Below are 23,377 nucleotides of genomic sequence, written 5' to 3' on the forward strand. Positions count from 1 at the left end.
TTTTTGAATTGAGTTGTTGGTTTTTATTTTTTTTATTTTTTTATTTTTAATTTTAAAATTATTTAAAAATTTATATTTATTTACCCTACGTGTTATATTAATATCTAGAAATCTCATAAAATTTAAATATTAAACATTTATAATGAAAATTAAGTAGGGCATCGTTGTATTGTAACTTTATTTTAATCAACCCACCAACCCAAGTCGGAAAATAAATGTAACCCAAACTAAGTTTTATGGTTTGAGTTGGGTAGTCGAGTGGTTGTATTGTAACTCTATTTTTGGGTTGGTTGGGTTTGTTGAGTTAACTCGGAAAAAAAAAAAAAAAATCAACCCACTAACCCCGAAAAGAAATATAACCCAACCTAAGTTTTATGGTTTGGGTTGGGTAATCGAGATTGGATTACATAATCTGAGGTTAAAATTTTTAATTTTGAACTTTAAAATACAGTTAAAAAAAAAAAGAAAAAAAAATATATATTTTGATGCAATTTCGAAGGTTAAAAAAGTAAAAACACGTGAAAAAACTTATTGGAAAAATGATAATAATAATTACAATTATCTATTAATTTAAATTACAAATTAAATGTTTTAAAAGTGATAATTTAAAACTATTAAACATTCTCCCGTCGTTTGGAGTTAAGATTTGGGAATGACACGCGTGTTTCGCAGGCACGCTTCTTTGTGCAAAACTTTGTCGATTCGATCTTCTTTCGACTCAAATCTCTATGCCTCTGTTTCAATTTCATCTGCATTAAAGCATAGGATTCAAGGTCCATTTTCCGGCAATGGCGCGACGAACCTACACTACGGAATTGGGCTGCATAGCTTGTGAGGAGCTTGACGATTTTGGCGCTGGAAATGAAGGCTGGCTCGTTGACAACCCCAATCTTCTATGTGCTCTTGATTCGCACTCTCTGGCGCTGGCCAATCGATCCGTCATCCTTGTTCTTGGTTGGGTCGGTTCCGATGGGTATCAGGTGAAGATCAAGCCTTCTGATTTGTCTCCGATCGAAGCGGAGTACATCTCCGCTTTAGAATGGTTGGTGTTAGATGAAATTAAGGTGATTTTGGCCGGGACTTCTTGTGGTTATTTGCTGATTTACTCCTTAAGTGGGGAGTTGATTCTTAAGCAGGTACCTAGCCTATCTTGTCGCTTTTGATTGTCTTTTATACGTTTTTAGGTAATCATTTTGATATGGGGAATTGAAGATGTTTTAGCTCACAACTGTTTTAGTAGTCAGAAGATGTAAAATTATGGAAGTACTTGTGGGTTTAATATGATCTTTCACCTGGAAAGATGCTGGTGGAATGGTAGAGTCACTTATCTATTTATACACTTGATTGGTAGTTCATAAATTCAGATGATATAATGACTGTTATTATTCATTTTGGATTAATTGGTAGTATGATCGTGAAGATGACTCCAATTTTTCTTAATGGTGATGGAATTTGTTTCCAATTTGTGTATTTTTAGATGATCCATCCTGCAAGAATTCTAAAAATTAGGGTTCGTGGTTTGAAGAGAGATTTATCCTATGGATCTTCGTACGAGGAGGTTTCGATTGTTATGCCAGGCGTAATTGCCCGCATTGAAGGGTCTGATATTCAGGTTCTTACTGCCATTCTTTACTACGAGTTTGTTTTTGAAAACTACTGTAGGTTTAGATTATTGTGCTGTTCTTTTCGGCATTGATCATGTTGTTGAGAAATTGTTCATAATTCGTTTTTTTTCCTCTTGAGAATTCATTTGAAAATTGATGTTATACTTCTATGCTTCAACTTTAAGAAATATTGCCTTCTTCCTTTATGGATCTTGATTGTTTTGGATTAATATAACATGCCCTACATGCTTGGTCACAGAATGCACTGCGAAAATGGTTTCAAGAATCAAATGCACGGATTTGGGATCCGAAATCAAGCAGTCGAGATATGGAGGATTCTGGAAATTCTTTTGAAACATTAGCCTATCAAGTGTGGAATGTGAGCAAATATAGTGCGTGTGCAGATGCAGCGATCATCGGTGTTATGCCTCCTCCATTGATGGAACTCCAGGTAAAAAGGTCGTTTATTTATTTCAATCGAAAAACTTGTTGGTTGTTCCTAGGAGCAGTGCAAATGTCATGAAAGCTCTCTGAAATTATTCTGGTATTTGAATTCAGCTGCTTTTATTGTTGGGCAGTCGAGTGAACGTTATTTTTGTGCAGTCACTGTCGGAGAGGATGCTGTTATTTCAGCATTCAGGTTAGGTTGTCTGGTCTTTTGCTGAAATTAAGTTTTAAATAAAAATATTATACTTGAAGCTTGTCATTTATTCTAACATTTTGTTTACTTTGTATGGTGGCATCATGGGTAAAGACTTTCTGAAGACAAGAGCAGGTCTTTAGTTGGAGCCATTTTATCAAAAGTTGTACCTGTAACATTTTCAACAATAGCTTCCTTTTCGAAAATGATTTGGCAAAGTGATCCAAAAACATCCAAAAAGCCCGATGCGAAGGGTCAAGCTTTTGCTCGAGGTGCGAATAGTTTCTCGTAATACTTAATCAATTACCATGTTTTCCTAGGACTAAGTTTTGGGTTTCTCGTAATACTTAATCAATTACCATGTTTTCCTAGGACTAAGTTTTGGTTCTTTTTGCTGGATATCCTATCTAATACTTTGCCAAGCAATCTCGACATGCAAAGATACTAAGCTCTGGATTGGTCATTGTGAACATATGAACTTTTAAGTATCTAGGAACTCGTTTACTAAGCTCATTATACATTATTGTCTTTGTGAGATACCATATCGATTGGGGAGGAGAACGAAACATTCTTTATAAGGGTGTGGAAACCTCTCTCTAGCATACGCGTTTTAAAAACCTTGAGGGGAAATCTGAAAGGGAAAGCCAAAAGAGGACAATATTGGCTAGCGATGGGCTTGGACGGTTACAAATGGTATTAGAGCCCGACACTGGGCCCTGAAGGGGGTGGATTGTGAGATCCCATATCAATTTGGGAGGAGAACGAAACATTCTTTATAAGGGTGTGGAAACCTCGCCCTAGCATACACGTTTTAAAAACCTTGAGGAAAGCCCGAAAGGGAAAGCCCAAAGAAGACAATATCTGCTAGCGGTGGGCTTGAGCTATCACAAACAACTATGTATAAAGATGCAATTCATCTATTATCGACATCATGCCACTGGTTGTTTACGTGTTGCTTAGCCTTCTAACAACTATGTATCAGTTATTGTACAATTTTGACAACATTTTTAGGAACTTGTTGGCATCATGATTGCTGCAGCCTCTCTTTTGACGTGCTTGAAGGACCATCCAAGGAAGGGTGAGAAACTGACTTTGTCACCAAGCGGTACATTGGCAGTGATTACAGATTCACTGGGCCGTATATTGCTCCTAGACACACAGGCACTTGTGGTGGTGCGACTATGGAAGGTTATCTTTTAAAACTGAATGATTTTATGTCAACTCTTTTCCGACATTTGGTCTCTCGCCCCTAAAAACTCGTGAAAATATAATTCAGGGATATCGCGATGCTAACTGTCTGTTCATGGAGATGCTAGTCAATAGAGATACTGCATCATCAAGTTCCATAGATTATGAACCAGAAAAAAATGACTACTGTTTGTGTTTGGCTATTCATGCACCAAAAATGGGGATAGTTGAGGTACTCTTTACCACTCATGAATGAAGCTTACTCTACATTTGCTCCACTTTTTTTCTTTTCTTTTCCTTTCGATCTTTTAAACGTCCTTGACTGTCAACTTTGGCTTGGTCTTCCCAGCGGCAAGAAACCATAATTTGACAAGAATAGTTGTAATAATTCAAGCCCACCGCTAGCAGATATACGCTTTGGCTCGTTACGTATCGTCGTCAGCCTCACAGTTTTAAAACGCGTCTATTAAGGAGAGGAATGCTTCGTTCTCCTCTCCAACTGATGTGAGATCTCACAAATGGTATCAAAACTAGACACCGGGCGGTGTGTCAGTGAGAACGCTGGACCCCCTGGATTGTGAGATCCCACATCGATTGGAGAGGGGAACGAAACATTCCTTATAAGGGTGTGGAAAACCTTTCCCTAGTAGATGCGTTTAAAAACCTTGAGGGGAAGCTCAAAGAGGACAATATCTGCTAGTAGTGGGCTTGAGCTATTACAAAAGTAATATGATTTGCACCATTAAAAGATAAATCGTAGCGTGATATCTTTTTAGATAATATTAGATAGAAATGAGTAATGACACATATAAGGAGCCTACCAGACTCAAACATGGTGGCCACCTGCGTAGGATTTAATGTCTTACGAGTTAGTTTGACAACCAAATATTGTAGGAGAAGGTGTTTGTCCCCATGAAAATAGTCGAGATGTGGGCAAGTTGACCTTACTTCTTTAGGTTAAATAGTCGATCTCTTTGTTTGCCTTACAAACTTATCCCCTTGCTTGTTAGATGTTTGTGGAGATTTTGGTTGCATAGAAGCATGGGCTTCTCCCAAGTTACTGAAAATGAATTGTATGATGTTTGACAGATATGGCAGATGAGAACAGGGCGTCGCCTCCGAACGATTCGATGTGCAAAAGGTAGCAAACTACTGCAACCTTCCTCCAGATTTGGATCATCAATGGCTTCCCCTTACGTTCCGTTGGAAGTTTTCTTGTTAAACGGAGATTCAGGTCAAATTTCTATTCTAAACCGAACCCTTTCATGAACTTTGAAACAGAGTGACTGTCTCCCTTCTTGATAATGAGATTACTATCATCATCATTTGGTTTGCATACTTAATTTCGATTCGGATATAGTTTAGGCAACATTTTTTTAGTAAAGAATTGTGAGATCTCACATCAATTAGAGATGAGAACGAAATATTCCTTATAGAGGCGTGAAAACCTCTCTCTAACGGACATTTTAAAAATCGTGAGACTGACAGCGATATGTAACGAGCTAAAGCAGACAATATATGCTAACAATGACCTTGAGCTGTTACAAGAATACAAGCAAGAACGTTAAACAACGATAGTATTGAAATTTCTTAGGTATAAACCAACTATACGAGCAATGACTCTTGGAAAGCCTTTTTTTTTTATCTCTTTTCTGTCTCATATATATATATATATATAATATTTCTAAAAAGTTCAAAGTTAGGCAAAAGGTTGTCTTCTCAATTCAAATAAAAATCTATCCACTCGCTTCCGCCATTAATGGCTTCTTCTCTTTCATCCCCTCTCCTCCTCATTTCCCTCCTCTTCATCCTCCTCCCCTTCCTCTCCGATGCCGATCTTCACAGAGCCAGGCTCCGCCGGCCAGATCTCTTCTCTGAGTCCGAGCTTGCAGCAACCGGCGACCACACTACTCCACCGACACTCTTCTTTGAAGTGACCAAACCCATTGAAACTCCCGAGGCCCAACCATGCTCACTCCTCCTTCTCCAACACGATTTCGGATACACTTATGGAAAATCGCCCGTGCTGGCGGATTACAGCCCTCCTTCTCATTGCTCGTTTAGTAAATTTTCGAAGATTGTTCTCGAATGGAAAGCGACTTGTAGAGGAAGGCAATTTGATCGCATCTTCGGCGTTTGGCTCGGCGGCGTTGAGATTCTTCGGAGCTGTACGGCGGAGCCGAAGGCTACAGGAATTGTTTGGACGGTGAAGAAGGACATTACGAGGTATTATTCGTTACTCTCGAAGAATCAAACTCTTGCTGTTTACTTGGGAAATCTTATCGATAAGACGTATACAGGAATATACCATGTGAAAATTCATATCCACTTTTATCCTGAAGAGAAACGATTCCAATATTCTGAAAAATTAGCTGCTGGTTATGATTCTAGAGCCGATTTAATCTTACCAATTTCCCGGAGTTTGCCATTGAATGATGGTCTGTGGTTTGAAGTACAGAATTCAACTGATATTCAGGTGAAGGAATTTGAAATTCCCCAAAATTCTTACAGGGCTGTGTTGGAAGTTTATGTATCTTTTCATGAGAATGATGAATTCTGGTATTCAAATCTTCCAAATGATTATATTCTTGCAAACAATCTTACTCAAACACCTGGAAATGGTCCTTTTAGGGAGGTTTTAGTCAATCTTGATGATGAAATTGTTGGAGCAATTTGGCCTTTCACTGTGATCTATACTGGAGGTGTGAATCCCCTTCTTTGGAGGCCAATTACTGGAATTGGATCCTTCAACCTACCCTCTTATGACATAGAACTGACCCCATTTCTAGGCCATTTGTTAGATGGAAAGCCTCACCACTTTGGATTTAGTGTCACTCATGCCTTGAATGTGTGGTACATCAATGCAAACCTGCATCTCTGGCTGGATGATAAATCCACAAAAACTGAAGGAAAGCTCTTGAATCACATCATCTCGCCGCTATCGAATTCCGAGGATTTGAACTTCACAGGTCCTGATGGAACATTCTTGACAAAGGCAAGCAGATCAGTATCATCAAGTGGATGGGTGAAATCCTCTCATGGGATCATCACAACTCAATCAAACCAAGATTTTAGTTATAGTAATTCTATGGTGATGGGAAATGATGGGAATAGCCAGATTGTGAACCAGGAGATTCAATTCAACAGTAGTGTATATGCCAAGGAGGAATCTGATCATGTTTATTCATTCAAATCTCTCAAAACTTTTCCTCTTTACATGTACTCAAACACCATTGATGAAGGAAATGGGTCTTTCCAATCCATAGCCAACTTGACATTGGGATTCAATGAGAAGAAGGTAGATGGACTTGGATCGTTCATCAGCTCTCTGAAGAATGTTCAAAATGGGCAGGGGATGATGGTTGTGAAGGGCCACTTGGTGACGAGAGGGCTAGGGAGTACACAGCAAGATTACAGATATCATGATGATAAACTGTGTTATTCCAGGAACATTAGCAGCTCCAACTACACCATTCTTTATGATGATGTAAACAGTTTGTGTGACAAAAAACCAGAATCCCATGAAAGCTTAAGGTTTAGGAAATGGCCATTTCTTTCCAGAAGGGTTTTTCTTGCTTGTCAATAGTGGACGAGTTTAGAATGATCTACCTGTGTTTTAAGCTCAGTTCTTCAGAGGTTCCTGCATGCAAATCATCCAAATAAAAGCTCTCTCTCTCTCTCTCTCAATTCTCCAACTCCATCAAGATTGAAAGTTTTCAATTTTATTTTTTTTAATCTCTCAACTTTAGATTAAAATCATTGTTACTATTATGAGATAACCTTAAAATCATTTGCATAGTTAATTTTTATATCTGAACTGTCATGTCAAGTTACATATTATCATGTATGGTTTCTGTCGTGTCAAAAATGTTGTTTTTACAGCAAAATTCAGCGTTCAAAGATAAAAATAAATAGAAAAAAATAAAAATTACACTCAGAGATGGGAGAAGGAGATAAGGAAGACCTTTAGAGAGAATGTGGTTAGAAATTCATAATAAAGTTTCAACACAACGACCAATTTGATTATCTTCATGTCTAAGAATACCAGATTATCACCGATTTAATTATCTTCATGCCTAAGAATACTAGATTATCTACCCGATTTTCTAACATAAAAGATTTTGAATCGCAAACTACCAGATTATCCTACCGTTTCTTTTTTAGGGTCAATATCAATAATGGAGTTCATCCAATGATAAACCTAATCCGAATTATAGAGCTATGACACAATTAAATCCGAACGAACAAACTGTTGAATTGAATCGTACCCGTCTTTACTGGAGTTATTACTCATTTTTGTACTTGCTGTTTTATTTTTCAATTATTTTTGTATTTGGTGGTTTGCAATGGAACCATCCATCACTATTCAGTTTCAAAATTATTGCATCTTGAAAACGCTGTAAGATCAAAGTCTGTGAAAGAAAGGAAAAAAATATATATATTTAGCATTTGAGAATCTAGAGTATTTAGGATATTATGTAATGCCTAACAACAAACCTTATCTTTAGATTAAATAATTACTCAACACAATAAAATATCCCGAGCTGAATCAAGTATTCCAATCATATCATTATTAATCTCAATAAATATTGGGGGGAGGCAGGGGGATGGGTTTATACTTATGAGCAACTCGCTTTCTTCAATATTTATCTCGTTTGGAAGGATGTCAGTCGCATAATCATCTATGACTGTTTCTATCTCTAGCACGATCTCTAGCACGACCATTGATGAAATGGGGAGGGAAGTGAGACAAATGACCGACACTACTTTGCATGGTTATATTTGAGAATTCTAATTTTTAATGTTTAGTATAATTTTAAAGATTATTAAAATGCTTGTTTTATTTTGACTATTCTTACTAATATTAATTATTGGATAAATCTATTTAGTTTGTTGTAATATGGTTATTATTTAATTTCATCCTCTTCCATTCCAAATATCTATTTGTAATTTATTTAATACACCGACATTAATGATGTAAAAACCGCAACCCAATATATTAAAATGTTCTTTTTTATTTTTATTTATTCGTATTTTTAATACTTGAAAAAATATTACAACTTAATTTAAAAAAAAAAAAAAAAAAAGGCAGATGTCAAAACACAATTTTGATACAACTACTTTTAAAAGAAAAAATAAATAAATATTTCAAAACAAAAATGTATACTTATATGATATAATAAGATAATTTCATTTAATTTAAATTAAAATGATATTCTTGTAATAGAAAAAGAAGAAATATCAGTTACGCTTGTTTTTGCAAATATAGCAAAAAAATCATAGATGAAAACATAAACACTGTATCAATTTAGTTCATATCCGCCAAATCACAGATAAAAGTAAAAAAAAGAAAAAAATCGTTAACTATCAATCTAAGATATGAATTTAACTCTGGGTGAAAAAACTATCTCAACTTTAACGAGGAGAAACAGAAAGTAAAAAAGACAATAGATCCGGCCTAATAATCAAAAACCTTTCCAAATTAAGCTAACTTGATCGCAACTCAACTAGACTGACTAAACTAGTTCAATAATAAACATCTACTTCAAAATTCCTACCATATATTGCTGATTTTTTTTGTTTTATATATATATATATTAAAAAAAAAAACCCAAAGAATTAATTGCTGAGCGACTGGTTTTCTGTATTTAGGGGACGAGGAAAGGATGAAGAACATGATGGAACATTCTCAGCAAACTCTCTTATAACTTATGAGCTAATGTCCTATTCAAAGTCAAGAGACTGAGCAAGGACGGGCTCCTAAGATATTGTGAATTATTTTGGTATTCTCCTAAGCAGCTTATACATTCCAAAAGCATTCTTACTCTGCCACAGGTATGGAATGAAGAATGATCGATAAAATGGCGGCGAGAACTCCCTATCTAGGTACTGCCAAGCTGCAACAGTCTGCAAGTTCAAATGTCTCAGTAAAATCCTACATTAGAAAGTACCAGGGAGAGGGAAAACGGATGTTTACCTCCCACTTTGACGTGTCGCTTCCACGAGAAGCATACGGTCTATCGAGTTGAAGCTCGACAAGGAAAGTGCACGCATCGAGATTTTGGAGCTATAAAGTTCATTACATGATTTATCACCACAGAAACAAAAGAGCATCAATAAAAGAACATGCATTAAATTAAGAGTAAAAAGCTTTCAGGAAGTGAGGATAGTACATATTGCTCATCTGATGCCTTGTTCTTGTTGTTGAAGTAGGGTGGAGAGGCTGCTGTCCCTCCCAAGGTAGAATTAAACGGGAAAGGAAGAAGACCTCGGAACCCGTCATCAATCCATCGTACTTCGTTCACGTAATCAGGAATGAAAAATGATGATGGAAAACGATGCCACTCGCTCCCAACACAAATAGTGGAACCTGGAAGAAGTCATACTTTAGCAACTATTAGGAGAAACTACAACAAAGATTACCATACAGTCAAGCTCAAGAATCCCGAAAGAAAAACTAATGTATCCTACCTGTTCCTATATCGTCATGGTGAGCCAAAACCTTGTAAACCTCCAGAGGAGCAGAGTAACCATGAATCAGTGAAAATGTACGAGCATGGGATCCGCAAAGGATAAGGCCAAGAGCAAGGGGTCTAAGAACTTTTGCTATCTGCAAAGCAAATTAACTAGCTAAATAGAGGAACCATAATCTCAATAAATTCAGGCGGGGATGGTAGATTCTCACCACAACAAGTAGAGAATTATCATATGGATTGTATCTATCTCTGAAAAAATCTGGAAAACACTCAATGACGGCTGAAGCAGCAACACAAATAAGAGGATATATTGGATAAAGGAATCTGCAGAGGCGTGTTTCAACAAAGAATGTTCACTAGAAATGCTAGATAAAGCCTTCAAATTCTATAGATTCTAGAGAAATTAAACAATCAAATTCAAAACAGGGGAGTACTATTTATAACAGAGCAGGATAGCACCATTTATCTTCTCATCCCCAACATAAAATCAAAAAGGGCAAATCTTTACAGAACTTCAATAACCCAGACGTTCCTAGCAGAAAAGGTTTTATTCAATAGAATCATCTTTTGGATTTCTAAACACCATACGTCGTAACTTAATAAGGGACACGAAATAAAATAATCTTCTTTTAAAGAACATTATATAACGGAAGATATACAATATAGTTGTAGAAGTATCAAACCTTTCCTCCTTGTGTGGCTGCAGTGACATGAATCCCAGCCAAATATAAATAGGTGAGATGACCACGAGCAAATCTGGCACATACTTCTTCCTTGAAATTGGTAAAATTCCAAGAAAAAGTAATGCAAGAACGAAGCTAACATTAAAGTTGTTAAACCCATTTCTAAGATAGAAAAGTGGTCCTTCTGTTCCATACAAGTGACTTTCACCACCTCCTAAGACGTTATATATCAGCAAATTTAGCACAGATGATGTCCACATCTTATAATAGTGGTAGTCAACAAGCAGTGAGAAGGCCTACACGCCAAACCAGAAAAGCTTTTAGAACCCAGTTTACTACACAATTTATATGAACTAAGGAGCAGAGAAAAAAAAAAGAAGTTTTCTAAATCTGGTCTACACTGTATTTACTGGTTGGAGTGCAATAGAATGGTGCCTGAAACATTCAGAATCTTAGGGAGAAGATGAAGCTGTACGCTTATCTTTGGATCAAGAAGTTTGATTTATTCAATCCTTCAATGTTTTCTTATTGGAATCAAAATTCCATTGCGTGAATACCTCATCCTCTTGCTCTTAATAAAAGTTCCCATTCAACAAAAGATCAAAAGCAACACTATAAAGCTAAGTGAGAAGACATACAAGGAGAGCTATAGATGTCAGTGCCCCTGCAAGAAACGCCTCTTTGAATTTTCTGCGTAAAGAATAAAGCGTTATCGGAAGGAAAACCAAGATTGAAAATGGCCAGCCAAGAATTACACCAGCAGCAGCAACAGCAACCGCTGGAGCAGGTTTCTCCAGTAGAAATAACCCAGATGACAAAGATACTGCATACATGGAGAACGAACTAGGCAAGAAACCTGGAAAATGAGGCAACAACAATATATATTGAAGCAATTCCAAATGGTGTTTCATGTAGAAGTTACAGAATAAATGACATATATATGAGACACGTGAAATAAAAGGGCCACTCACTAGTGCTGGCAAAGAAACAACCGCTGGTTAAGCATAACATTGCAAGCGTGTAAGTGGCAAGGCGTTTCCCAAACCTCCTCGAAAGTGCCACTACAAGAACAGTTTCTGTAACGACAGATAGAAGACCAAGGAAAATTCTTACAGCAAAGAATACTCTCACCTGCAATTTAAAGAGAGATTAGAACCAAGACATATCTGGATCTACATGTGCAGGCTATTGAGAACATAACAACTGAAAAGGAGTGACCCTTTACTTTATCTTCAGAAAACAGCCACGCAGCTGGTCGGCCCACTAATTCATGAAGAACAATGTACAAATATGATCGAAGTGCAAACTGGGAACTGCAAGAGAGTGCAATTTCAATGAATAAATGAATTAAACAAGATCTCGCTGAAATAGCAGCTCTATCAAAGTCAGACCGATCTTCAAATGAAAAACAAGAATGATATTATGATGAAAAAAATATATGCATTAATTGATGAATGATGCACTCGATCATTTTGGAATTCATATAGATTAAAGAAATATATATATACAGAATCCACAAAAGGCGAATGATCTAATTCAGATATTCATTCAGGATTTTACATTCCAAGGCCATTAGTACCTCACTTACTCCATCAAATCATGTCGTTTCTGCCTTATTCCTCGATTAACATATCATTGCTTACTGAAATTCATTACTCTGATTCTACCAAAAGAAAAGGATACTGCTATCTGGCATGTAATCCAGCTCAAGCAATTGGTGGAACATTTTCACAGTCTGAAAACTAGGAGAACGATTCGGGTAAAAAAGAAACCAATGCACCAAGAAATGAATATTTATAAACACCAGAATAGGAGGATGCAAGTACAATAACCAGAATTCAAAGGCCAATGAAATTCCGAAATATTCCTAAAAAACGGAAGAGTTACAGTTGATAGGAGCATGATTGAGGGAGAATAGGGAGGTGTAGAACCTGTATTCCCAAGTTTGGAAGCCAGATTTGAAGAGAAGGTAATGAAGAGGCTCCCAGTAATTGAAAACCTCGTCGCAGTCGTGAATGATGTTGGAGGTGGCACTCATGTACCTGAGAAGCCCCAGTGCAAAGAAAGGGAAGAACCAACCAATGCCTTTGTTTTCGTCGTCGCTGGTGATCGATCGGCCCGGCTTACCGGATTTAGAGTAGGAAGAAGAAGAAGCCGCCGTGAACTGCGGAAGGTCGGAGGTCTGAGGGCGCCTCTGCCTCATCTCTGGAGCCATTTTCTTCTTCTCCGTCGGGTCTGAAAGCAAATCGGAGAGACTGCTTATTTATTATGGTCTTCAAAACTTCAGTGCTAATTGCCATTTAAATTAATAAAAATATTTTTGTATTTGGTCTTTAAAATATCTTTAAACTAAAATAAAAAATTAAAAAATGGTAAATATCTTTAATTTTTTTTTTTTTTTTTAAAGAAGTTAAAATGAAAAACTTTAATACTTTATTTAAAAAATATCTAAATTAAAAGTTTTATGAGTGTAATTCTTTTTAAAAAAATTAAAAAAAATACCTTTATTATTAATATCACATATAAAAAAATACTCAAGAATTTTTAAAAATAATATTAAAAAGTTAAAAGAACAATTATAGAGATAATACGTAAAGTATTGATATCGTTTTTCGTTCATACATTAATGGTAAATTATTTTTTTAATTATTTTATAAAAGTAAAGAGCGTTAATGTTGCTTTTAAAATTTCATACATATCAGCTAATTTAGGTAACGATCATGGGTTTATAATCCATGAATACTATCTCCATTGATTTGAGATCTTTTGAGAAACCCAAAGCTGAGCTTATGCTCGAAGTGGACAATATCATACAATTTTGGAGAGTCGTGATTCCTAACATGGTATAAGAGTCATGTCTTAAACTTAGCCATGTCAATAGAATCCTCAAATGTCGAACAAAGAACTCCAAAGAAAAAGGACTCGAGGCTCCTAAAAAACATTGTAAAAAATGACTAAAACTCCAAAAGAAAAGGAGTCAAGCCTCGATTAAGGGGAGGCATACTTTGTTCGAGGGGAGGTGTTGGAGGAAAGTCACACATAAGCTAATTTAGGTAATGATCATAGGTTTATGATCGTTTAAGGCCTTTTGGGGAAGCTCAAAGTAAAACCATGAGAGCTTATGCTCAAAGTAGACAATAACATACCATTTTTTAAACATAATACGCAACGATCAATTTTCTTTAATATAATTAGAAGATAAAAATGAAGCAAGAGAAACATAATTGAGGGCCAGTTTGATTTTCAACCCACACAATTATTCAAATTTCAAATACATTCGTAAAGAGTCAAACAGAGCGTAGCTCAGAGGTTCAAATCTCCGTACCCTCGTTGATGGTACTTAAAACAATGCGTGTATACGTTTTTAAGGTGGCCACACTCGAGAGCCGCTCAATCAAAAGCTGGATTAACTTAAACAACATCTAACTTCTGATGCACAAATTATGAGCCTTATCTTTCATGCCAATTTAGAAACCAGTAAATGAAACAACAATGGGCATAGACTACATATATAATGCCTCATGTTTAACCGGTGTTCTGAAGTCCAGCAGCAATACCCTTCATGGTCAAGATGAGTGTGTCCTCTAGCCCCGGTGCGTAATCGCTCATCGGGTTTAGTTGAATGAGTTCGTCTGCTGGTTTGCTTCCTTCCATTATTTCCTTTGAAATGTGTGGACGAACTTGCACGTTGTAGTTCGGATCACGGATTCGTTTCAGTGTGTATGCTTGGCACACGTTCAGAGTCGTGATGTACGAGTCACGGAGACGGAGTCTTTGCTTCAAGGAAGGATCCCCTTCAAGAAGATCTCTGTGTCCAGCAATCTACAGCACAAGGACAAGGAATTGTTGATTCAACAATGAAAGACCTTGTGTGGCATTTGATTCAATGAAAAATGGCCAGATTTTACCTGTAGTAGAAGGCTCTTCGTTTCTTCGTAGTCGGCTCTCAACCGCTCTCCAAACGACCAGAGGTCCTCCGAAACTAGGAGCTTGTCGTACAAAGCTGCGATCCCAGGGTCTCCTTTGGCGAACACCATTTCGACCAAATCGATGGTGACCCTAAAGAACGGCCATTCGTTGTACATCTCCTGCAACATGTGAAGGTTCTTAACGTTTTTCTGGATAATATGCTTGAATGCGGCCCCGAAGCCTAACCAAACTGGTAGATGGAACCTCGTCTGCGTCCATGCGAAAATCCACGGGATTGCACGAAGTGACTCGATACCGCCGCTTGGCTTTCGCTTCGATGGACGACTACCGATATTCATCCTACCATACTCCAGCTCTGGTGTTGCCTACAATCAGAAGTACAAAACATTTAAGTTAAGAACAGCTCAGTCAGTGCAGATTTCAGTAATGAAATTATGAGTCTATGATGAAGAAATCCTACAAGGCGGAAATACTCCACGAATCGTGGCTCTTTGAAGACAATGGAACGATATTCCTCTGTAGCGACAACGGCCATTTCATCCATCAGTGCACGCCATTCGGGTTTTGGTGAAACTGGAGGGTGCATACCGTGCTCGAGCGTTGCAGCAGTGAAACGTTGGAGCGTTCTAAAACACAAATGCTCCTCTCCAAAGGATTGCTCAATAACTTCACCCTGTACCGTTACACGGAGCGAACCGTGAACCGTCTCAGGTGGTTGGGACAAAATAGCAAGATGAGTTGGTCCACCTCCTCTTCCGACAGTGCCACCACGACCATGAAACATAGTTAGCTTCACACCATATTGCTTAGCAACCTTTATAAGCTCTTCTTGAGCCTTATACAACTGCCAAGCTGCAGAGAACCGTCCAGCGTCTTTGCCAGAATCCGAGTACCCAATCATGACTTCTTGCTTTCCGTTAATCCGATTTCTGTACCAATCTATCGAGAAGAGGCGAGCAAGGGCTGCTGGTGCAGCCTCCAAATCTGCAAGCTTCTCGAACAGCGGAACAACTCTCAATGGTTGCATAACATGGCATTCACGTTGCAAGAGCTCGACTGCCAAAACATCGGATGGAGCGGTGGCCATTGAAATGATATATGCACCGAAGTTATCCGAAGGAAGCTCAGCTATTACGTGGAATGTGTTCAAAACATCAGATATTTCTTCAGTTTTAGGAAGATCAGGACCAAAAAGAGGACGTTTGCCACTGAGTTCAGATAAAAGCCACTCTTGTCGCTGTTCTTCAGACCATTCTTTGTACGAACCGAGTTCCAAATGCTGAGTAATGGCATCCAAGACATCGGTATGACGATCCGACTCTTGCCTGATGTCGAGCCTTACAAGTGACAGACCAAAAGTGGACACTTGCCTCAAAAAATCAAGAAGGGTGCCATCAGCAATCGCACGGTCGCCACAACCACAGAGGGATCGGTAGCATAGTTCAAGAGGTTCCAAGAACTGCAAGAAGTTCGAAAATCAATCATAAACATCAGAAACTAACATGAACTTTCAAGCTTTCTTTTAAACTATTTGTTCCATTAGCAAAGTGATCAATGTAATGATTGTTGTGCTTGACATATGAAGATCCAAGAAGAACAAACCTGCTCGACATTTGTAAAAGTCGCATCCTCGGGGATGTCCGAGTGTCCATGTGCTAACAAATGGCGAGAACGTTCACGTGTTTGATAAAGCTTGTCCCTCACATCGCCAAGAATCACCCGGTACGGTTCATTGCCAGGAACTTGCTTCCAAAATTCTATACCAAAGAAAAAAAAAAAAACTAAATTCACCAGTACCAAACTTAAGTTCTTCTCTACACAGTAAATTTTACAACGAAACTAAACGCATTCGGACGTTTTTTCTTTTACTAGAACACATAAGTCGTGATCGATTACCTATATAGTGTTTTGCATCTCTCCTTGATGAATTATGAAGCATGTCTGCACGTTCACGAAGCTCGCTATTGCATCGCCACATAGACAACTGCAGAAAAATATTATGAGTATGATCCCTCAGTTTATTGATGCTAATTGACCAAATAGCAAACATTGCCTATCACACAAATGGGAATAAGTACCTCAAACATGAGATCCTCAATCTGTGAGTAGTACAGATTAGCAGCCATCATTCTAGCAAGAAGACAGACATCCCTCGTAACCTCCGGTGTCACCCTAGGATTACCTGTCGGCCGATCGAAGAAAAGCTAATAACTTAGAAGCAGCTATAATTTCCAGAGGTATCATCAATGCGGATAAGATATATTTGTAACAGCCCAAATCCATCGCTAGCAGATATTGTCCCCTTTGAGCTTTCCCTAAAGGTTTTAAAACGCGTCTACTAAGGAGAGGTTTCCGCACCCTTTTAAGGAATCCTTCGTTCCCCTCTCCAACCGAGATGGGATCTCATAATCCACCCCCCTTGGGGGGCCAGCATCCAACTCGGTGTCTGGCTTTGATACCATTTGTAACAACCCAAGTCCACGCTAGCAGATATTGTCCTCTTTCCTCTTTGGGCTTTCCCTTCTGGGCTTCCTCTCAAGGTTTTAAAACGCGTCAACTAGGAAGAGGTATCCACACCCTTTTAAGGAATGTTTCGTTCCCCTCTCCACCCGATGTGGGATCTCACAATATCATTGCTACTTTCATAATCGAGTTTCAATGTTCATATTAAGTATACGAAAGAAAAGATTTTACCATCACGGTCACCACCCATCCAGGATGAAAACTGAATAAGCGGTGCATTATGAGGCACACGTTCGTCAATTCCAATATTCTTCAAAGCAGTATCAACACGACGCAGAAATTTAGGAACACCCTTCCAAATCGTCTCGTGGAAGTAGCTCATTCCTGCCCTCATTTCATCTTGTGGGGTAGGAGGAGTCCTACGGATTTCATCGGTACGAAATGCAGCTTGAATCTACAAAAGAATCTTTGTCAAGATCAAATCATTGCAGTAAAATGTCTGGCATATACGAAATGCAGCGTTGCAACGATGTCAAACGGCTACATATATCAATTATTACCTCCAGCAGCATGCATTTATCAAGTGTAAGCATATCTCAACATGATTTAGTCTTAGTATTCACAAGCAGATGACAAACAATAGGAGTGCAAGTTTTACCTCTCTCTGAAGTGCCTCATCAAGCTCTTGCTTGTCATCAGGAGTAATGTCTTTGGAGTACAATTGGACTAAACAATCCCTTATCCTGCGTTTAAAGACAGCAAGACAGACATCTAATTAGTTAGCTTCTCCCAATTTACTGGAACTGACACTCGGAGTATATAAATATCTCAAGCCATCAATAAGATATAAGTTGATAACAAGGACGGTTAGGAATCACGACCCTCCACAATGGTATGATATTCTCCACTTTGAGCATAGGCTCTTATGGCTTTGCTTTTGGCTTCTCCAAAAGCCTCGTACCAATGGAAATGTATTCCTTACTTATAAACCCATGATCAACCTCTTATATTAGCTGACGTGAGACTCCTCTTCCAACAATCCTCAACAATCCTCCCCTCAAACAAAGTACACAATAGAGCCTCTCCTAAGGCCTATGGAGCCCTAGAACAGCCTTCCCTTAATCGAGGCTCGACTCCTTCTCTGGAGTCCTCGAACAAAGTACACCCTTTGTTCGACACTTGAGTCACTTTTGACTACACTTTCGAGGGTCCCAACAACTGAGGATTCTATTGACATGGCTAAGTTGAGGGCATGACTCTAATACCATATTAGGAATCATAACTCTCCACAATGATATGATATTGTCCACTTTGAGCATAGGCTCTCATGGCTTTGTAGATGTATTCCTTACTTAAAAACCATAATCAACCCTTAATTAGCCGACGTGGACTTCTCTTCGAACAATCCTACCAACAACATCTAACGATAAAATATAAAGATAAGCATAAACATGATCGAAAGTAACTCATAAGTCAACCTTGCATGCTTCTGAAGCAAAGATCTACGAACTGATTGAGTAGGATGAGCAGTCAAGACCAAATCCACAGTTTGGTTCTTCAAGGCATCAAAAACTTCTTGAGGCGACTTATTCAAATCACCCACAAGCTTCTTCAAAGTTTCCTCAATATCAGATTCAGTGGTTGCAGAGTTCTCATCAGCAAAATCACCCTTCTTCAGCTTAATCCTTCGACGATAAGCAATCTGAACCTCCTCAGCCAAGTTAGCCAAGTTAAGCATATGGGAGAAAGACTTAGCAATCACTATAGAGTCCCCTGGATCTAAACTAGTCAACACATTTCCAAGCTCCTCAAGTTTCTTCGGATCGTGCTTCCCTTCGTACTCCGCCGACAGTTCATAGCATTCTTGCACCTTCCATCCAAAGAAACAAAACTTAGTTCATCCTTCAAAATCAAAGTCAAAATCAAAGTCAAATTCCCTGTTCTAACTTACAGTTTCCTTCAGATCCTCCCCATGTAAATCCTGGAGAATGTCAAGGAATCGATCCAGTAACAACGCATCATACTCCACTAGTTTATCATCCTCGCTCACTCTGGCTGGTACTAACATCCGAAGCTGCGCATCAATTGATGCCAACTTCTCCAGATTCCTGTTCGCCATATTTCACACCAAATTCCTCTCTGAAATCACCACATAAACCCCATTAGGCACTCAAAAAACAACACATCAAGCCCACCAAATTAAACCCAAAAGAATGCATCAATTTCAACGATGACCCACAAAAAAGGAGCCTAGAAAAACACGAATTCTGACACTAAACCCAAAACCCAGTTCGAGAAATGAGTAAATACAGAGACCCTATTAGATTCTACATCGAAATAGATTCAAATCTCACTAAAAACCCTCACGAATAAGCAACAAATACCAAAACGGAGCCTAGAAAAACACGAATTCTGACACTAAACCCAGNATATGATATTGTCCACTTTGAGCATAGGCTCTCATGGCTTTGTAGATGTATTCCTTACTTAAAAACCATAATCAACCCTTAATTAGCCGACGTGGACTTCTCTTCGAACAATCCTACCAACAACATCTAACGATAAAATATAAAGATAAGCATAAACATGATCGAAAGTAACTCATAAGTCAACCTTGCATGCTTCTGAAGCAAAGATCTACGAACTGATTGAGTAGGATGAGCAGTCAAGACCAAATCCACAGTTTGGTTCTTCAAGGCATCAAAAACTTCTTGAGGCGACTTATTCAAATCACCCACAAGCTTCTTCAAAGTTTCCTCAATATCAGATTCAGTGGTTGCAGAGTTCTCATCAGCAAAATCACCCTTCTTCAGCTTAATCCTTCGACGATAAGCAATCTGAACCTCCTCAGCCAAGTTAGCCAAGTTAAGCATATGGGAGAAAGACTTAGCAATCACTATAGAGTCCCCTGGATCTAAACTAGTCAACACATTTCCAAGCTCCTCAAGTTTCTTCGGATCGTGCTTCCCTTCGTACTCCGCCGACAGTTCATAGCATTCTTGCACCTTCCATCCAAAGAAACAAAACTTAGTTCATCCTTCAAAATCAAAGTCAAAATCAAAGTCAAATTCCCTGTTCTAACTTACAGTTTCCTTCAGATCCTCCCCATGTAAATCCTGGAGAATGTCAAGGAATCGATCCAGTAACAACGCATCATACTCCACTAGTTTATCATCCTCGCTCACTCTGGCTGGTACTAACATCCGAAGCTGCGCATCAATTGATGCCAACTTCTCCAGATTCCTGTTCGCCATATTTCACACCAAATTCCTCTCTGAAATCACCACATAAACCCCATTAGGCACTCAAAAAACAACACATCAAGCCCACCAAATTAAACCCAAAAGAATGCATCAATTTCAACGATGACCCACAAAAAAGGAGCCTAGAAAAACACGAATTCTGACACTAAACCCAAAACCCAGTTCGAGAAATGAGTAAATACAGAGACCCTATTAGATTCTACATCGAAATAGATTCAAATCTCACTAAAAACCCTCACGAATAAGCAACAAATACCAAAACGGAGCCTAGAAAAACACGAATTCTGACACTAAACCCAGAACCCAGTTCGAGAAATGAGTAAATACAGAGATCCCATAAGATTCTACATCGAAATAGATTCAAATCTCACTAAAAACCCCCACAAATAAGCAACAAATACCAAATGGAGCCTAGGAAAACACGAATTCTAATACTAAACCCAAAACCCAGTTCGAGAAATGAGTAAAAACAGAGATCCCATAAGATTCTACCTCGAAATAGATTCAAATCTCAGTAAAAACCCCCCAAAATAAGCAACAAATACGAAAATGGATAGTGGTAATGTGGTATACGTGGAGGAAGACGTACCTGAAAACAAGAGGCGATTAAAAAGGAAGAGTAGGACGAATTGAAATCAGAAGAAAGGGGAGTGGTTGAGATTCTGAGATCCAATGCCAGCGGTTCCAGAGGATTTTATAGAGCCATGGGGCCTCACACTCGATGCTCAATAAGAAGAAAAGTCGTACATATTCTTTAAATTTTCTATTCAACTAAAAAACTGATAATANAAAAAAAAAAAAAAAAAAAAAAAAAAAAAAAAAAAAAAAAAAAAAAAAAAAAGCATATTAATTCTTTACATTCTGAAATATCTTAATTAAAAAATTAATATTTATATATATTTTTTTTACTTTTTAAAATATAATTTTCTATAAATTGGATATGCTTGAAAATATACTGTAATAGCATATGCTTTAATTCTAATTAGATCTTGAAAATGAAAGGTTCCAATTTTAATTAGAAAATTAAAAAAAAATATATAAATTATTATAATAATTTATTAATTATTCAATTTTATGTCTCAATTATATAAATTATTATTTTAAATTTGATGAATGTTTAATAGAAAAATATAAATGATTTAATTTTGTATATTAATTTTATTTAGTATAATCGTAAGGGGTGATGCGATGAGAATATTTAGATCTATTTTTAGTAAAATGAATAATTTATTAAAAATATATAATTTATTTAAATAAATAACAATTTAGTTTAATAAAATATGATAAGCTTGTTAACCCCACAATAATTATTTTAAGTCAACTTGGATAAACAAACAATGACACATGATTAATGCACTAATTATGTCTACTTTCCACTTTCGTAATATTTTGCTATAATTAGGCATGAATTTGGGTCCCTAAATAATTACAATATTTGTTATTTATTTATTTATTTATTTATTTATTGTGCATCGATGTTCGTTTGTCTTGTCGAGACCTACTTCCAGCAGATCAAAAAAAGAGGAAAAAATTCTTTATATTAGACGAACACGACTCTCCCAAATTGTATGATATTGTCCACTTTGAGCATAAGCTCTCCTGGCTTTGCTTTGGGTTTCCCAAAAAAGCCTCAAACCAATAGAGTTAGTATTCCTCCCTTATAAACCCATGATCATTCTATATATATATATATATAACAGGGAAGATTCTCGGTGGAGAATCTCGATCTGATCTATTTTTGTGGGAATGGAGATTGAAATAGGTGGTAAGGACGGGAGCGTGGACAGGAAAAGCTTCATTGTCCCTACCTAGATAAAGGATAGATTCTTGATCAAAAAATTAAATGTTTGAATCTGACAATTTGTTGCTAGTGTACTAACTACGACGTGAAGGTGAGTGAAGACGAGAGCATTTTTTAGTGGACCCACGTCTTGTTCCCTTAATTGGGTTAGGGGTATTTTCTACGAGTTCGGGTTTGGTTGATGGTTCGTTCGTTAAAGGGTAGGAATGTCTTTTTGCTATCTCTTACCTTTTTATTTGGGAAAAGAAAGAAAAGGGGACATAGAGAAATGTAGCCGGGCGAAGACAAATGGAGAAAGAGCTAATTGAAATTGAGTTTGTATACCATTTTTATTAAATTTCATCACATTTTATTTTTATATATTTGGCCCACATGCTTTTATTTAACTTATTCAAAACATATTTTAATTCTTCCTGTGACCAATAAAAACCATATAAAGTTTGATATTTTTGTCATTTTAGTTTTGTTTTTGTTTGATTATTAAAATTTCAGAAGTAGAAAAATACAATTTTAAATTAATTTATACGGTTTGAAATTAATTTATGAATTGACTTTGAGTAGTGTTGATGTCCGTTAACACGAGGTGGGTAGACTTATTTCGTATATATTTTTAAAGATTAATTATATATATATATATATATATATATATATATATAAAATGACTTATAGAGATGTCTATTTTATCCACGGCAATCCACTTTGAACTTTTATCCATGAGATCCGCCTTGAATGAGGAGGGATTCCCGTTTAGATAGGGAATGAGAGAAGGAGTAGGGAACGTTTTTTTACCTGTTACATAAATGAAACCGCAAATGGGATTATATTCCTTGTCCTCGTCCAATTCATTGCCCCACTTAATATATATATATATATATATATACACGCGTGCTTGTTAGTAACTATTTTTTAAAAGAATAATCGATCTTTCCAAATTCTCAAAAATAATTTCTACAAAAATAAATGATTTTTTATTTTTATGTTTGTTGTAGGAATGAAAAATGAAATAGGCGGCCGACGCGGTCCCCACACTATGACATCTCTGATAGCTTATAAAAACTTTCTCCGTTGCCCTCAAAGATCTCTAACGGCTTATAAAAGCATGGTGGGGGCAAACTTTCTCCGTTATCAAAATTTGATGGATAATAAGGTAAATTCTCATGTAAACTTTATGGAGAAGAAAGGGCAAAATTGTCAAAACGAATAAAAGCGATTTTTTGGTCGGGGACACAAAGAAGACACGTGGCTTGTACGACACGCTTACTTGGAAGTCCACTATTTCTAAAAATTATTCCACAAAAAAGAAAAAGAAAAAGAAAAAAAAAAAAAAGG

General features: G+C 37.2%; 4 protein-coding genes across 6 annotated transcripts; 2 read left to right on the forward strand and 2 right to left on the reverse strand.

Annotated features, from left to right (window-relative positions):
• The first annotated feature begins 634 nt into the window (after positions 1-634).
• Positions 635-4,775, forward strand: LOC111788970 (rab3 GTPase-activating protein non-catalytic subunit-like). Its single transcript, XM_023669574.1, has 8 exons — positions 635-1,136; positions 1,478-1,612; positions 1,864-2,055; positions 2,183-2,244; positions 2,359-2,516; positions 3,284-3,432; positions 3,521-3,664; positions 4,522-4,775. The coding sequence occupies exons 1-8, from the start codon at positions 789-791 to the stop codon at positions 4,699-4,701; spliced, it is 1,368 nt and encodes a 455-aa protein (XP_023525342.1). The 5' UTR covers positions 635-788; the 3' UTR covers positions 4,702-4,775.
• Positions 4,776-5,136: 361 nt separating this feature from the next.
• Positions 5,137-7,219, forward strand: LOC111788969 (peptide-N4-(N-acetyl-beta-glucosaminyl)asparagine amidase A-like). The gene has a single exon (XM_023669573.1). The coding sequence runs from the start codon at positions 5,192-5,194 to the stop codon at positions 7,016-7,018; it is 1,827 nt and encodes a 608-aa protein (XP_023525341.1). The 5' UTR covers positions 5,137-5,191; the 3' UTR covers positions 7,019-7,219.
• Positions 7,220-9,110: 1,891 nt separating this feature from the next.
• On the reverse strand, positions 9,111-12,853 carry LOC111787754 (dol-P-Man:Man(6)GlcNAc(2)-PP-Dol alpha-1,2-mannosyltransferase-like). Its single transcript, XM_023667799.1, has 10 exons — positions 12,523-12,853; positions 11,817-11,904; positions 11,563-11,722; positions 11,230-11,447; positions 10,592-10,887; positions 10,118-10,232; positions 9,904-10,042; positions 9,606-9,802; positions 9,410-9,499; positions 9,111-9,339 (listed from the first exon to the last, which is right to left on the reverse strand). The coding sequence occupies exons 1-10, from the start codon at positions 12,804-12,806 to the stop codon at positions 9,208-9,210; spliced, it is 1,719 nt and encodes a 572-aa protein (XP_023523567.1). The 5' UTR covers positions 12,807-12,853; the 3' UTR covers positions 9,111-9,207.
• Positions 12,854-13,799: 946 nt separating this feature from the next.
• On the reverse strand, positions 13,800-20,971 carry LOC111787976 (phosphoenolpyruvate carboxylase, housekeeping isozyme). 3 transcript variants are annotated; one of them, XM_023668091.1, is made up of 11 exons: positions 20,837-20,971; positions 20,071-20,258; positions 19,598-19,989; positions 17,643-17,727; positions 17,216-17,438; positions 16,600-16,703; positions 16,418-16,505; positions 16,124-16,278; positions 14,982-15,980; positions 14,500-14,886; positions 13,800-14,413 (listed from the first exon to the last, which is right to left on the reverse strand). In XM_023668091.1, the coding sequence occupies exons 2-11, from the start codon at positions 20,236-20,238 to the stop codon at positions 14,117-14,119; spliced, it is 2,898 nt and encodes a 965-aa protein (XP_023523859.1). In that variant the 5' UTR covers positions 20,239-20,258; positions 20,837-20,971; the 3' UTR covers positions 13,800-14,116. The 3 variants fall into 3 exon arrangements, with proteins under 3 accessions (XP_023523859.1, XP_023523860.1, XP_023523858.1); XM_023668092.1 differs by lacking the exon at positions 20,837-20,971 and adding an exon at positions 20,740-20,788; XM_023668090.1 differs by lacking the exons at positions 19,598-19,989; positions 20,071-20,258; positions 20,837-20,971 and adding exons at positions 18,463-18,854; positions 18,936-19,406.
• Between the last annotated feature and the right edge of the window lie 2,406 nt (positions 20,972-23,377).

The sequence above is a fragment of the Cucurbita pepo genome, chromosome LG02 (assembly GCF_002806865.2).
Source record: "Cucurbita pepo subsp. pepo cultivar mu-cu-16 chromosome LG02, ASM280686v2, whole genome shotgun sequence".
In the NCBI taxonomy this organism is placed as follows: Eukaryota; Viridiplantae; Streptophyta; class Magnoliopsida; order Cucurbitales; family Cucurbitaceae; genus Cucurbita; species Cucurbita pepo.